Source organism: Centruroides vittatus, unplaced genomic scaffold, assembly GCF_030686945.1.
Source record: "Centruroides vittatus isolate TY-2023 unplaced genomic scaffold, ASM3068694v2 contig_484, whole genome shotgun sequence".
Classification (NCBI taxonomy): Eukaryota; Metazoa; Arthropoda; class Arachnida; order Scorpiones; family Buthidae; genus Centruroides; species Centruroides vittatus.
In genome coordinates, this window is record NW_027122274.1 from 747,769 (window position 1) to 763,995 (window position 16,227).

Consider the following 16,227-nt stretch of genomic DNA (forward strand, 5'->3'; position numbering starts at 1 on the left):
ACAATAAAAACAAATACACTATTAATATATTTACATATATATATATTTGAATAAATTGTATATATACTGTACATTTTATGTATTAATCAAGTTATATATTTTAATAACTTTTCTTTTGTAAAATTCTTATTACTTATACAATCTCTTTATAATACAAAATATCAAAATGTTGTGCAGTCAGAAAAATTCATAAATGAATATTTTCAAATTTTATGCATATTATTCGGCCTCAAATTTTTTTATCTCTACATTGCTATTACTAAGTTTTTTAGTTACAATAGGAAATTTATTATTACATAATATAATTGTGTATCTTCCATTTACAAAAAAGATAATAGCTTAAAACAAGCACACCAAAATAAATTTTAATTTGTTAAAACATTATATGCATTGTTACTTAATACTTTTATTTTTTCATTACAAGATTTTCAGATAGTACCATTTAGTAGGAAAATGAAATTCTTGCATTCAAATATAAATCTATTTAAAGAAAAATTTTCCAAATTTCTGTTTAACTAGTATTCTTTTATTATTCCATATATTTTCTAAAAAGTATGGATAAAATCATTTATGGAATGTACTATTATGAATAAAAAAGATGTTAATTAAGTATACTAAGTTCATTGTTAAATTCATTACAAGTTTTTATTTTCATTTCATGTTAGTCTCATTATAACCTACATTTCTTTATATTAGTCAAATCAGTGAATAACTATTGCATTCCTATAACAAGTTTTAGTTGATATAATTACGACAACATAGGTTATGTTGCAGTAGTTAATCAACAAAACTTGAATTTTGTTGTATCCTGTATCATTATGCTATTCAAATTTATGATGATTTGTCAAAATTATATTGGAATCTGATAAATCATCATAAAATCATTCTGGTCTCTGTTAAATCTATAATAATTAAAATAATACACAATATCAATGTTCAGTAATCAGACAAGTCAGCTGATAAAAATAAACTTTGTTTGCTTTTTATAGAATTTTGTATAAATGCAATAATTTAACTTATTTTCTTATTAAATGAATTTTATCTGAAAACTGTAATGGATAAACAATTTATAAATTATTTACCAATAATAGGTAAAAAGGAAATTAAAAAATTATTACTGGCCATTTATTTGTTAAAATGACTATAAATGGTTATAAATCTTTATCACTCTAGATATTTTCTAGAACAGTAATACTCTAACCACCTAATATATCAAGTTCTACTTTTAGATGGCAAAAATTTCCCTTATACTAAAGAAATAAATTTAAAACAAAAACCATCACAGCTATTACATGTAAAAGGAAGATAAACATTATAATATTTTTGATAATTTGTATAAACTTTTTAATTTTTAATGAGAAACATCATATAATTTTTGTGCTAAATCTGTATATATATATTTATATACTCCATTATTTTTTCTTAATGTGCTTTAAGTTGATTATTAAATTCTTGTAAAAAATACAAACATAACAAAAATCACCTGGGACGAACTTTTTCATACATAAACTGCTGCCCTTTATCACTCACAACCCCATTTTTTATTGTTAATGTCCTTTTTCTAATAAAATGGAATTGTTGAAGAGCAAAATCATAAAAGTCATTTTCCATTTGCCAAATTTTTGTTTGTTGAATCTTTGTTACAGTTTCAGGTAATGGATCCATTTTATTAAAAGTTTTTCTCAAATGAGATTTTTTACCTAAGCAAAAAAAAATTTGATAGTTTAGCAGAATAAATATAAATTTTTTAAGTTATAAAATATTTTTAAAGCTAGATTAAATGAAATTGTTTAATATAATTTCAGAAAATATAAACTGAAATAACCAGCATACACAGTGATATAAAATATTAATTTTAAGTACCTTCATTATAAAGTGTTGTAGCACCTTTAAAAAATCTAGGAAGTGTTACTTCAAGAAGAGAAATAAAATCTTGAATTTCTTCTGTTACTCCAACTAATAAATAATGTTCAATCAAATTCTGTTTGGCTTGAGACAAAGCCCATTCACTACCTGGAATCCTTTCAATAAGTAAAAATTGACATTTTATAAAATTTAAAATTTCATTTAATATTATACATAATTAATGAAAATTATATCATCATACCAACATTCTGACGCATGGCCACAGAAAAATGGAATTTGAAGCCATAAATTTTCAGGATTGCACTCTTTCTCTTGTTTTTCCACACATTCATCAAATGTCTAAAATTAAAACAGAGATGTAATTAAATTTATTAAATACTAGCTGACCCGGCCACGCGTTGTTGTGGCTCAAAATGTATCTATTATAAATGTGTAACACTTCCCCCATGGGGGGAATTTCAAAAAATCCCTTTTTAGAGTATATTCTGTTGACGTCACCTATTAAAACGCAATTAAAAATGCAAAAAACCGCATGTAAAATAGTATAAATAGAAGCCGAGTTCTTCACGGTAAGCCTTAATCCTGTCCCTTTCCCCGCTGGGGAATATCGAAAAATCCCTTTTTAGTGTATATTCTGTTGACGTCACCTATTAAAACGCAATTAAAAACGCAAAAAACCGCATGTAAAATAGTATAAATAGAAGCTGAGTTCTTCACGGTAAGCCTTAATCCCGTCCATCTCCCCCCGTAGGGGGAATTTCGACATGTATATTATATAAAAACACGTGCATATTCGAATGCAACGTTGTGTCAAAATTTCAAAGGAATCGGTAGGAACAAACAAACGTTGTATTTTATTTATATAGATAGGTAGAAAATGATCTGCTTAGGTCCATTCTCACAGAAAAGCAAACTTAGGTCGTCGGAAGTTAGCGCCATCTGTTGGACATAAAAGCCTTAATCCATATATAAATATATTTTTGAAAGGGGGGAAATGGTGATCTTCACATATGCCACAAACCTTCGCGGGAATGTATTAAACAACTTCCCAAAGTTTCATGGCAATCGGATAAATGGTGTGGTAATGCATGAAGGACAAACACACACACACACACACGCACAGACATACATTCGTTTTTATATATATAGATAGTTTAATAAATAATTATGCATTAATAGTTGTATCAGGCATTTTTTGATTGAGGTCCAATGCTCAAATTTTCAAATTGCTTATAAAAGGAGCCTGAATGTATTTTCCTTAATCAGGAATGACAAAGATCCTGATCAAACTATTCTTCAGACATTTACTCAATGCCTTTGACAACAGGATATATTTTCCCTTTGAATATATTGGTGTCACATGTAGATCTCTGCATACCAGGATAAAAGAACATCAGGACTCAATCAAAAAATGCCTGACTACAACTACCTTTGCAGCCTTTGCCTCCAACCAAAACAATAATGTCTTTTTTGATAGGGCACATCTAATATATCACACATAAACTCCTCATCTAATCTAGAAATACTCAAAATCTATAAAGCAATTTGTAAAGGAACCACAATTAACAGTAGAGACATAGGGCCATTGTCACCTGCATGGAGGGCTTTATTTGCAGTTGGCTAGTTCTATTTAATGTCTTCAACACTTTTATTAATTTTAACCTCTTTTTGTTTCTATGTCTATTCATGTATGTAATGTTCTTTTATTTATACTTATTTTATATTAATTTATATGTATTTTTTTAAGTTGTTTTCTTTAGATATTTTAACTAATTTTATGTATTTATTTTTAATTTTACATTAATTTGTATATTCATCCCTTGAGCATGCAATATCTAATAATATAAGCCATTGATCGTGCTGTTTGTATATCTGTCTCGGTATGCCTAGAACAGCCACTAGGGGCACTCCTAGCTATTATTTAAATTAACACAAAATTCAGTATATTATTATTAAATGCAGATTTTTGCATTTTTCACTGTGTTTTAGTAGGGTATGCCATGAGAATGCACATTAAAAAGGAATTTATCTCTCTCCCCATGGGGGAATTTTAATTCCCCCATGGGGAGAGAGTGAAGGATTATCCTGAAGAGCTCGGCTTCTACTGTACTATTTTAGATGAGGTTTTTTGCGTTTTTGACTGCATTTTAGTAGGGTACGCCATCAGAAATTCAGTATATTATTATTTTTATTTGTAATAGGAATTTATATTTATTATTTATACCACAGAATGTCACTGCTGCTGCTAGAATGCCCACTAGGGGGCATCCCGAGCTACTAGTATAATAAGATTTGAACTGTTCCATTGTTTGTATTTTTAAACTTGTCTATCATCAGAACCTGATGATGTTCTTTAAATGTTAATTCATTAATTTGTTTTCTATTACTGGGTTAAGATATATTTTGAGTTAATTATAAAATCAATACATCAGTTTTTTTTTTTTTTTGCAGTAATTAATACTTTTATTACCAATAGTTCGATCATCAACATTTCTTAATAATAGTAAATTTTAATATGTCAAAAACTGATGAAAATTTAGTTTTCACTCAATTTCTGAATGTATTTGTCTTAAAAATTTTGTAAGTAGTTATTAATAAACTAGAAAATAGTGATACAAATCACTGCAGTAGTTAAACAAAAATTCTATGGTAATTTTGATCAACAGTAATCTCAAATGAGAATAAAGTGAAGTGACAAATACTGTCATTGTGTAATTGATTGTTATGAAAAAAGGTAATTCCAATTTATATGAATTGCAAATTGGATAACAGATTCTGGAAAGAAAACTTTAACTCAAAAAATAGCTTTTTTTCTTGAATTTTCTGTTTAAATTATAAACGCTAATTTTAATTGATTTTTAATTCCATATTTACCATTTTATTTCCTTGGCGTCTTCGAACAACATGAGGTCGGAAATTATCTCCATAGCGTAGAAAATAGTAATAAGAAATAAATCGATCTAAAGGCTTTCTAATAAGATTTATATAAATTGGTTGCTCTTTAATACCAAATCTGAAATTTAAAAATATAGGAAAATTAAATTTTTATAAATTTAATAAAAACTATAAAAATATCTAAGAAATTTCATAATAAATGACCAATTGCTTACCTCTGAAAGTCTAAAAATGCCATATGTCCATGATATATAGCAGGCTTTTTTAACCTCCAAGATGTTATATTTTGTACAATTCTTGCCTATGATGATAAATTGCTTTGTCTTAAAAATATATATATAAAAATTTTTTAAATATATATTTAAAATTTCTTTTTTAATTTAAAAGATTACCTGATCTGAAAGGGAAAGAACATGAGAATTTTTGGTGGTATTTATATGGAGAACATGAAACTTATTACGATTGCAAAGATCATAAGCAATACCCATAAAACTTGTGCTTCCAGTTTTTGGCACACGATTATAAATAATAACTGCATTCTCCATGGAATTTGAAACACTATAATCTTCCTGTAACATTGATATCATGGGATTTGTTATTATTTTAGAATTTTGTTCCTTTCCATTATGCAACTGAAGTTCTGCTACAGTAATAGCTATTGAAAAATATAAAATATGATTTAAAAATTTATATACAAAACAACAATTTAAATTTTAAAAAATATAAAACTTTCAAAGTAACAAAATAGCCCTTTATTTAATTACATGTATTATTTACTTTTTATTTCCAATATTTTAAATTCTGGAGTTGATTTATTATATCTCAAACACTTCCATTTTAAAATTAATTTGTGTAATTAAGTAACTGTTAAGTGAGAATTGAATTCCACAAACCAACAAAATTATAATTGATAATTTCTTTAAAAAAACATTTATGAATGAAGTAATGATAGAAAAAGATTATATTACTTATTTTTAAACAAACAAGATCATTCACATATGAAAGATAACAATGAAATTGTGTGCTTTGACTGATATTTAATAGTCAGCTCTGAATATTTATTTCTATTATAAATTATTCATAAGTTGATTATGTGGTTTAAAAGTTTAATTTTATTTTTCCTACTTTATTAAATTATTCAATGCATCTTTCAAAACACTCTGGTGATATAACAGAATTTGAATAAAACTTCTTTTTCAAAAACTAATTGGATCTAACGTGTTTATCACAAAGAAAAAAAAATTTTATCCCAAATAAATCTGACTCCTTAAACCATTTTTAGTCTGTATATACTGTATATTTTAGTGTGTGTATGTATTCAGACACACACTAAAATATACAGTATATAAGATTACTAACACAAATATGTCAAAAAATAAATAAGACATGTAAAAATTAATTGTATGTATTACAAAATCATTTATAAAAATTTATTTTCCATTTTAACTTTCATTGTCTTCTTTTGATATGTGAAAGATTACTAATCTCAATTTTCTAGCAATAATTGTTTAAATTCCTATAAATTTTAAACAACAATGTATTCTGGAAATGAACCAAACGACTTTGAAAATATTAAATAAATAAATAATTCGATTTCTTAATTATTATTTTTATTACTACTATTGTTGTTATTTTGGTATTTCAGATGAAAGGCTATAAATTTTTATCTTAAATTTTAATTCAATAAAATATCAGAAATATCATAAAATTTTAAACTATAAAATATGTAAGATATAAATGAATAAATACAATGAAAAATTTAGAAAGCAATTAGTTCCTTTATTGGAATACTAAATATAGTTCAACAAAAACAGAATTTTATGTAATATTGAAAAATAAATAATGTATTTTATATTGAATAACATTTTTTGATATGTAATTTTATAAATATGTATTACAATTTATCACATTTTAAATCATCTTTATATCATTAAATTAGTTTTAAATTTGGATTTTATTCTATATTTTATTTGGAATATAACGAAATAATGTAATATGTTAGAGACTCTGGGGAAAAAATGCATTTTTATTCAGTTTTTACAGATAAAGATAAAGAAATTAAAGAAATAAGTTACAATAAAAGAATAAAAATGCCATTTCTTCAATACCACAAGATAAGAAATTGTTTGATGTATCAACAAAACAAAAAAATGTTGATTAAAAATTTTTTTGCAATAATACATTGTAATCTTTTACAGGAGCAAGAAGTAAACTTATAAGTTAACACATAATTGCAGCTTGTTTCACAAATCTTGACTGGGATGTAAAACTGCAGAGTAGCAGGGACCAGTTTATTTACTTAGTAAAGGGAACAAATTGTTTAAAGAATCTTTGACAAAGTCATTGTGCATTATCAAAAAAGGGATCTTTTACTTTGTAAAACTTTCAGATTCCAAATCAAGTACCGTGCATTGCTTGGTCAAAATTCATAGCTATTTCATTCTATCTTAATAAAGTTTAGTCAGAATAATTCAGTTAATTTGCTTGTAATTTTAATTTTTTTACACTGTTCAAAACAATGGTAGCTACGTCAAACCATAACTTGACTGACTTAATAATAGATAGATAATTTTTAACTTAGTTTACTGTATAATTATATCAGTAGTGGATAGTCAAATAAATAAAAATGCATTTCTGTTTAATGATAAAGTTCTAAAGTTCATACCTTACTGATCTTTGGATCATTCAACAATGATATTTTTTTTTTAAATTGCTACTCTCATATTTAATAACTATCTCAAGAATAAGACAGATTAAGAAAGATTAACTGATATTTTCTGAAACACTAACAATCTGATCATCTACTTTTATGCAATACAGAAAAACTATATTTTCTAGCTTGAATTACAAATATCTAATTTGTCAAATAATTTTAGTATATCAGCTAATTTAAATTACTATAACTATTTTTAAAGCCACTGGTGTCAACCAAGTATAAGCCACTAAAACCCAACATCATAATAATAATAATAATAATAATACAGTAGAGCATTGATTATCCAACCCCCGATTAACCGACCGCGTTCTAGTCGGCAAATTCAAATGTCCGCTAGTGATGTGGTGCTACAATATTTGGTTATGTCTTGGCTACTTTAATAATTATTTTTGTTAAATTTTTGCATGTTTTAGCTGGCAGCACTGGCTCGACCATGAAAGGGAGGCTAGTATTTAAACCAGGTTTAATACACTACACTAATAATGTATTTTTTCATACTTTTCGGTTATCCGACCAACCCCAGTCCCCAATTAAGTCGGATAATTGATGCTCTACTGTAATAATAAGACAAAACAAAAAAAAATTTTTTTTTTGTTTTGTCTTATTATTATTATTATGTTTGGTTTAGTGGCTTATACTCGGTTGACACCAGTGGTTGTGTACTATGCCAGACCAGAGTCAAGACAAAGCAACCAAAACAATACTAAAATAAAATAAGTGTGTCAGTATATGTATTCAGGAATTTCCTAACAATATGGCATGTATTCAATATTGTGGTCTTCTGTAGTGTGATGTATGTATTTCTATTCAATTGAAATGTTCCCAGACTTTTGTATAGTGTATGTGGTATGTCACCTGTAGAGGAGAGAATGACAGGTACAATAAGCACTCTATCCATCCTCCACAGATACCTTATTTCCTGGGTGAGTTCTGTGTACTTGCTAATTTTTCCAGTGAATGTGTTTAGTACAGTAAATTGTGAGTGTTTGGAATGGCTATATGTTATAATGTATGTGATTTTATTGTGTTTGTCAATGAGTGTGATGTCTGGTCTGTTGTGGTAAATTGTTTTATCTGTGATTATGGCTATGTTGTAGTACATTTTGTGCATGGTGTTTTCTAAAAAATGCCTGTGGAATATATTTGTAGTTATGGTACCTGGATGTTTAATAATCTATGTTTGTGTGCAAGCACTTGATGTATTATATCTGCTATTTGATTATGCCTATGTAAATAGTCTGTGCTAAGAGCTTATAACCAGAACTTATATGTTGTATTATTTCTGGCAGAATGTGGCATTTTCTGCAAGAGTCATTTGTGAGTAATGTATCCTTCAGGATGTATTTTCTGCAGTTTTTAGTGTTTATGACCTGATCTTGAAAGACAACAATAAAACCCTCCATCTCTCCAAGCAGGCAGTTCCTAGTCAGCCAGTAGATTGACAGTTTTGTCAACATATTCCTGAGTTAGGTCAAAGGCAGACTTGCCATGAAGTGCTTTTTCGGCCCATGACTGCTTAGTGGTGTCTATGTTATTTATATATTGAGCTATGTTCAGGTGCTCAGAGTATAAGTTTAAAGGTGTGTGGTTACTATCTGCCAGTTATTGCTTTATGTAATCTTGATGTTTCTTGATTTTTTTTTTTTGTAAAAACTCTCAGTGTCAGAATTTGTTTATAGTGCAGGTTAACTATATTAGTAAGGCCACAGTCATCTTCTTTAGAAGAAAGAGTTAGCCTTTCTATGGATAGTTTTGGGTGATATTGTTTATGCTTAGTAATGTTCTTGTTTTCATTTTGAGGTACTCAAGATCTTGTCCAGTGTATAACTCCAAAAGAATAAGTGAGTACAGGGACAACATACATATTAATAGCTTTAATAGTACTTTCAGAATTAACACAAGGTTGCTGTTGAGAACAAATCACACAAGAACTCTTTTTGAGTGGAAAAAGTAGGTTTTCTATGATTTAAAAGGATATACATTTCGGGCTTAATGCCCCTCTTCAGTCCTAAAATATTATAGGTTACCACTAATGAAATAACTAAATATGGAATAACTACTATGGAATAACTAAATTATTAAATAAATAAATAAATAAATATGGAATTACCACTATGGAATAACTAAATTATTAAACTCTTGGATAAAGTAAGTAAAACTGTAGAAATAAAATTATTTTTGTTAAATCATGGGCTAGTATAAGTAAAAACTGTAAAAATAAATATAATTTTGTTAAAATGTATAAAATGTTTTTTCAGTAAAAAAGTAGTAAAACATAAAAAAAAAACTTAAAACTAATTAAAATTGGCTAAAAACAAGTATAAGAGTATTCACTGTATGTTTATCAGAATGTCTGATGTTTTGTACGATGCAAAAAATTAAAATGGGGAGAGGGACGACAATATCCTCACTGTACAAAGGGTTGATCAATAACCCTTTGTACAGTGACTACAAGATGAGAATATTGTTGTGAAAGTAAATAATGTAACTGTTGTCATATTTGTTTCAAGTTTTGTGATGGTATAGTAAGTACAAATGATAAACTCATTCATTTCCAATGTCCATTTCATCCATTGGTGTGATTTATCTGCTTTAGTGGTCTGGAATACCTCAGAAACATCAATATTAGGTCAGCTTCCGACAACTGGTGTAGGAATTGAAGTAGCCATACTTGGACTGGTGCCACTTTCACCACTGGTGGCCAAAGGAGACCGACATATTTTTCAAATGTGAGCTCTTCCTAACTCACAAGTCCAGGGTGCTGTCCAAGCTGGTATTACACTTAGATCATGTTACCACCATGGTTAAATCTCCATAGATGTGGGTCAGTTACTCTTGGTTTCATTTCTCTCCACAGACCTCACTGGCATAGGTGACCTACCAGGAACAGATTCTCCAGGCTACATAGTTCTGTAGTTCATCAGAATTACTGAGCTCTCTCACAATAGCAAGGTGATGACTAGTGAGATATTATATATATAAATTTATTATTAATAAATTTTATAAATCTTGCATTATAATTGTGCAAACATTACTAATTAAGAATCAGAATAATGTTATATTTATTATAATCCAAAATGTTTTGTAATAACCTTGATTCTGAATAGTAGTTTATTTGATACCAAATGCAAACATTTCTCTCTCTCACACATGTGTAAAACAAATAAATAAGGCACATCTCCGATATGCCTTATTTATTTGTTTTACACACGTGAATAATAGTATTTCATTATCATAATATTTAAGAAACAATTAAAATGAATAGCATATCAGAACAAGGCTAGAAACATACTTAATTTAGTGAATTAAGAATAAGAAACAACATTGTCAATTTTACTGTTATAAGTGTTAAAATATTTTTAAGATATTAAATCTATTAAAATTAAAAATTGCATCATTTTCATTAATGAAAATTTATATTATATCTTGAGAAAATGATAAAAAATACAGGACATCTGAGAAGTGACAGATTACAAAAATTATTGCATATTTACAAAAAACAGATCAACACAAAGTTTTCAGCAATTTTCAGTGAAACAAAAAAAATTTTCCCACATTACAAAAACAGAGAACACTACTGTTGCTGCAGATAGAACATTTAAATGAAGTTTTCCTAACAGATGAATAGGGCAAGATGGGTCAATTCAGTTTTTGCACCACTCCTGACACAACCCTTTGGACTTTTTCTTCTGGAGGTTAAGTGGACATTGTTTATCAAACACTTCTTATAGATATTGAAACATTAAAAGATCACACAATAAATGAAGTCAGAATTGTCATTCAACACGTTATGTAACACCTAGAGAGAGATTGAATGTCTTGATGGTTGTCAGAGTAACATAGTGCATATATTAAGATTTCTTAAAGATTAGAAAACTTTTTAAGTTTGCTCACTAATTACCACAAACTTTGTGATGGTATTTATTTTCTCAAAATAAATATGAGTTTCTGTAATCCATCAGTTTTTCTTTAGACACCCTGTATAAATAACAAAATGGATAGATTGTGCTGTTATTTTTTCCTACATCTCTATATAAATAAGTTTGCAATTTATCATTTTTCCCTAATTAATTTTTCATTAAGACCTCTATATTTATTATAAATTAGAATAAATTTTCTCATACTTGATATAATGTATTTGTTTTAAAAAAATTAAAACATTTATCATCACTATTAAAACTATTACAGGCATTCCTCACTTAATAACCAAGTCCCATTCCTACAATTACATTAGGTCATTAGACCATGTAGGTCATTAAGCAAATTGATCAATAAACAAGAGCTTAATTGTTTTTATTTATTCTAGATGAAGAAAAGGTTTGAAGAAAACTTCAACTTGATAACTTTGTTTTAATTTGTATTTCTTACATGTTATAGAATGTAAAAAGACATCAGAAAAAATTAGAAAAATGACATATCAAAAAAATTAAAGTTCATTCATAAAAATAAGACATTCAGATTAATACAATATTTTAGTCATTGAATCATTCAAATAGGGTGTACAATAAAGTACAGATTTACAAACAAAATATGTAGTCTTGGAGATTGTGAGTTTCATGTAGTGATACTAACAAAGTGTGGAAAAGAGATTAAGAAAGGGAATTCCTCACACTGGAGGCTGGTTGTAAGTCTGAATGGTCATTAAACAGATAGGTTGTTAAATGAGGGTTGGCTGTATAATACCTATTAATGCTCAGTTTCATAATGATTATAAAATTCCTTACAAAACTGATTCTCATTTAATACATTTTTAAACAGGAGCATAAATATAATACAACCATATATACTGTACATCTTTTATTTTTATTACAATGAAATAAATTTTATAATTAAAAATTATACAGTATATTCCATATTAATAATTAATTTTTGATAATTTTAATTAATAAAAAATAGATATACAGCTGGCCCTCGACTTTCGCACATAATTGGTTCGAAAGTTCGAAAGTAGAGGGATCTAAAAAAAATATGCACCAAAAACTGCATTTTAAAGTATTTATCAATATGTATACATAATGAAGTTAACGAGGTGTGTTTAAGTGCATTCGAGTGTTTTCTTTATAAACTTGTTGAAAGTTAGTTGAATACCACTCTTTCTTTTTTTTTCTTGATAAAGATTTCTATAACATGCTGTGTCCTTTGGAAACAATTTTGAACATATTCCTTAATTTTACTCTTATTTTTCAAAATTGAACATATAGATCTGTTTACAATGTACAAATGTCCAATTGAAACAAAAGATTCACCGTTTTCAGAATGTTTAATTATTTTCATCTTTGTCTTGATCATATGAAGTTTATGAGTCCGTAATTTCTTTTTGTTTTTATCAACACTGCAGTTTCTCCATTTCTCACTCATGTTTATCAATTTATAAGGACAAAATATTTAAACATAAATAAATTGGCAAAAACACAACACGTTGACACACACTCTAATGCAAGGACTGAAACTGTTTTCACCTCTTGCTCGGATCAACACAGTAGTGATTTCAAGAAGTCCGCTATTGTAGAAAATAATGTGTGTCCGAGAACATAGAGCGAGCTACCGCACTTTGTAGTGTATGAGCGTTCTGATGGAGGCAAATTTTTTCATTATCGACAAAAAAATTTAAAAAGTTGAATTTTTAAAAATGTGCAAAATAGCAAATTATGTGAAAGTAGAATGTGCGAAAGTTGAGGGCTGCCTGTAAATGATTTCTTTGGTACACAAAATGAAAACAATATTCTTTCATTGTAAGGATCTGCCTTTCAATATAACAAATAACTTAGTTTACTTAGATTTTATACATTTTTCTAATTCTGCAATTGTAAAATCTTTATTAACAAGCCAAACGATCACTGTATTGAATTGGACTAGTTTACCACTATTATTATTAATTAAATTCTAAGTAATTTGGTACTAGAGGTAGGCATTATGTGCCATCTCTTATTAAATTTAATAATTATAATTAAATTAACATTTACTAAATAATTTAGAATATTTGGGAAGAAAAGAATCTGTCTGGAGTGTTCCACTCCAGACAGATTCTTTTCTTGAATCACACAGTAAGTGGGAGTTGAACCCACAACTCCCACTTACTGTGTGGATGCATTGCTAGTTATACTACCTGAACATCCATCTGACCCTTCAATTCAATTAACCTTTTTAAATTTAATTGAAAATCCATTTCCTAACACAATTAAAAATCTGATTCATGAAATTTTATGATATATAAATATAAAAATTTATATTTGCAATATAATTACATAAACATCTTGTCCAATGAAATCAGGTCCAATGAGGCCAATATGTTCACAAGATAGAATATAATTGTTACTATAATCAGTAGCGTAAGTAGAACTGATATTCAGGGGACCAAATTAAAATGTGCAAACCTAAATTCACTCGTACCAAGGAGTCACTCTGGCTTTTCATAGTAATTGCCAATCCAGTCACCAAACACATCATTTATTTGCCAAAACAAAGTCATTTGCCAGGTTATTTTTTTGCTTATTGTGACTTTTTGTACCAACCTTTTGAAACAAAAAGACCAGAAATGAAACTAGAAATGAAAGGATGACCAACAATATAAAAAAGAAAAAAAATGCAGTTTTTATGATCAAGTTTCTCAAGCAACTTTATTTTTGTTTATTAACAGTAAAAATGTGTCGGACCAAGACCAATAACATGTTCTTTGGTACGCTTTCTCATCAAGTGATTTTTTTTTTAATTTTTTCAGATTGCTCTATTTGCCACTCCTATTGCTAGATGAATAAAATTTCCGCAAATTGCAAATTTTGTGACAGGCACCGTGATTCCTGCCTGTCACAAAATTTATTCATTTACAGTGGTACACCCATTACCACTGTAAATGAAAAGTAATCTTAGATACTGTATACATGTGTATGAGATCATTTGTCACATTCAAATCTTTTACCTGTATTTTTCTTAATTTAGTTATTTAAAAAGATAAAGGAGGCCTGAACCTCCCGGGCAGCTCTCCGGTTACACTACTGATTATAATTGTTAATAATCTTTATAGAGAAAATTTATTTTATTCATTGTCATATTGTGATTTCAACAAAAAAACATCAAATGACAAGACAATTTCCTACAATATAGTATAAAATGCTTGTGTTATAGTATGAATAGTTTGTGTTATTTTCTCAAAAACTTTTTCTTGCCTATGTCACCTTTATAATCATGTAATAATCATGTAAATATAATCGAAATGATCCAATTAAGTGAGATAACGTTAAAAGCAAAATTGTTCAATAACATCAACTGTATAAACAAACTGAATTACCTAGTTTCTTCCTAGCATCATCTAAACGTGCAATATCAGATCGTATATGAGTATAAAAAGCAAAAATTGTTATTAAAGCTACAATAAGAATGATGAAAAAGTAAGCCCATTTTCCTTGCATCATCCTGAGCAGTACCAACTTCAACCTTCTCATTTGGAAAAACCCAATATTTACGCTTTAAACTATCCTAGCTGCACATATTTATTATAAAGTATCTTTTTGTTTGCACTGTCGCAATCATAATTTCAAACGAACCATTAATTCAAAGACGACTTCAAAAGTTCGTATTACATACTACATTACAAAACAACTTAAGTGGATTACACCACCTGCCGGCATTATCAAGTACACATATATAATTTTTTAAATTCTGATAAGAAAATATATATTTTTTAAATAGTTAAATTATAATTTATTATTAGTTTGAAATATTTATTTTTTCACATTTAAATAAAATTATGTTTTCCTTAATATAATATTTTTTAAAAAAAAATTGATAGAATTTTATGAAATATACCGTAATTAATTATAAATAATTTTCAAATTTTGTAATCGAATAAGTTTTTCTTAGTTTATCGATGCTATAAAAATCATTTAAGGCTAACTGTAACCTTTGTGATTACGCATAAAAAAAATTAACAAATTCTACTCCCAGGGGTTACTAATCAAATGTTGATAATTACTCCTAGATCAGGGGTGGCCAACGAGTCGATCGGTATATCATTTTTGCTCGATCGCAAAAAGTATTGCCCAGTTAAAACGTGAAAAACATGTTGTAATTTTGACAGAAGAATTAAATCTACATTTTTTATGGAAAAATCTTTTAACTATTCACTATGAGTGGGTAACGCTTTATGACACGTGGTGAATACAAAATAGTGTTCTTTGTGTCGAACGTCGTGTTTGTTTAGTAGTTATTTTGCTGCACCCTAAACAAGTTCAGTTAAGTGCAAAATGAATGAGACAAACACGAGCAAAATTTATGATTTATGCGAATTTTAAAATAATAAAATTCCTTTTTGTTATGGTAAAAAAATAAATTATGTCGTCTAATTTATGTTTAGTGTATTTATCTGGAACACTGATTACTGAGCAATAAATAAATATAACTGTTTTGCAGCATAATTTTATTAGGATAGCTTATTCAGTTATTGTATAAGAACAGAGATGTGAAGTACACCATTGGTGTTTTTAAGTATGACATATATTGAGGACGTTCTGTATTTAATAATAACGGATGAAATTTGATCCAATAATCTAGTGTCTTATATTAGGGCCACTACCGTGACTCCTGATATAAGACACTAAAAAAGTCACTAACTGACAACATATACAGGAATCAGAGTTTCCGATTTTCGGGAGTCGCTTTTTTGCCACCAAACACCTTATGGTATTTTCCAATATCTAGTGTCGTTCGAAAGAAAATTATTTTCTTAGGCAGTGTGCAAAATTTCAAGATTTTGT

The 16,227-nt window shown here is 27.9% G+C and overlaps 1 protein-coding gene across 1 annotated transcript; it reads right to left on the reverse strand.

Moving 5' to 3' along the window:
* Window positions 1–7: 7 nt before the first annotated feature.
* On the reverse strand, window positions 8–15,087 carry LOC136977981 (heparan sulfate 2-O-sulfotransferase 1-like). Its single transcript, XM_067273602.1, has 7 exons — window positions 14,763–15,087; window positions 5,154–5,416; window positions 4,977–5,062; window positions 4,741–4,879; window positions 2,108–2,205; window positions 1,864–2,021; window positions 8–1,700 (listed from the first exon to the last, which is right to left on the reverse strand). The coding sequence occupies exons 1-7, from the start codon at window positions 14,914–14,916 to the stop codon at window positions 1,480–1,482; spliced, it is 1,119 nt and encodes a 372-aa protein (XP_067129703.1). The 5' UTR covers window positions 14,917–15,087; the 3' UTR covers window positions 8–1,479.
* Between the last annotated feature and the right edge of the window lie 1,140 nt (window positions 15,088–16,227).

Bases quoted from the DNA above. Each gene is read 5' to 3' on its own strand.
- LOC136977981 (XM_067273602.1), bottom strand. From the start codon at position 14,916: ATGAGAAGGTTGAAGTTGGTACTGCTCAGGATGATGCAAGGAAAATGG. The intron at 5,063-5,153 runs GTAATCTTTTAA...TTATCATCATAG, and splicing joins TTCTTTCCCTTTCAGATCAG to GCAAGAATTGTACAAAATAT. The intron at 2,022-2,107 runs GTATGATGATAT...ACTTATTGAAAG, and splicing joins GGCCATGCGTCAGAATGTTG to GATTCCAGGTAGTGAATGGG.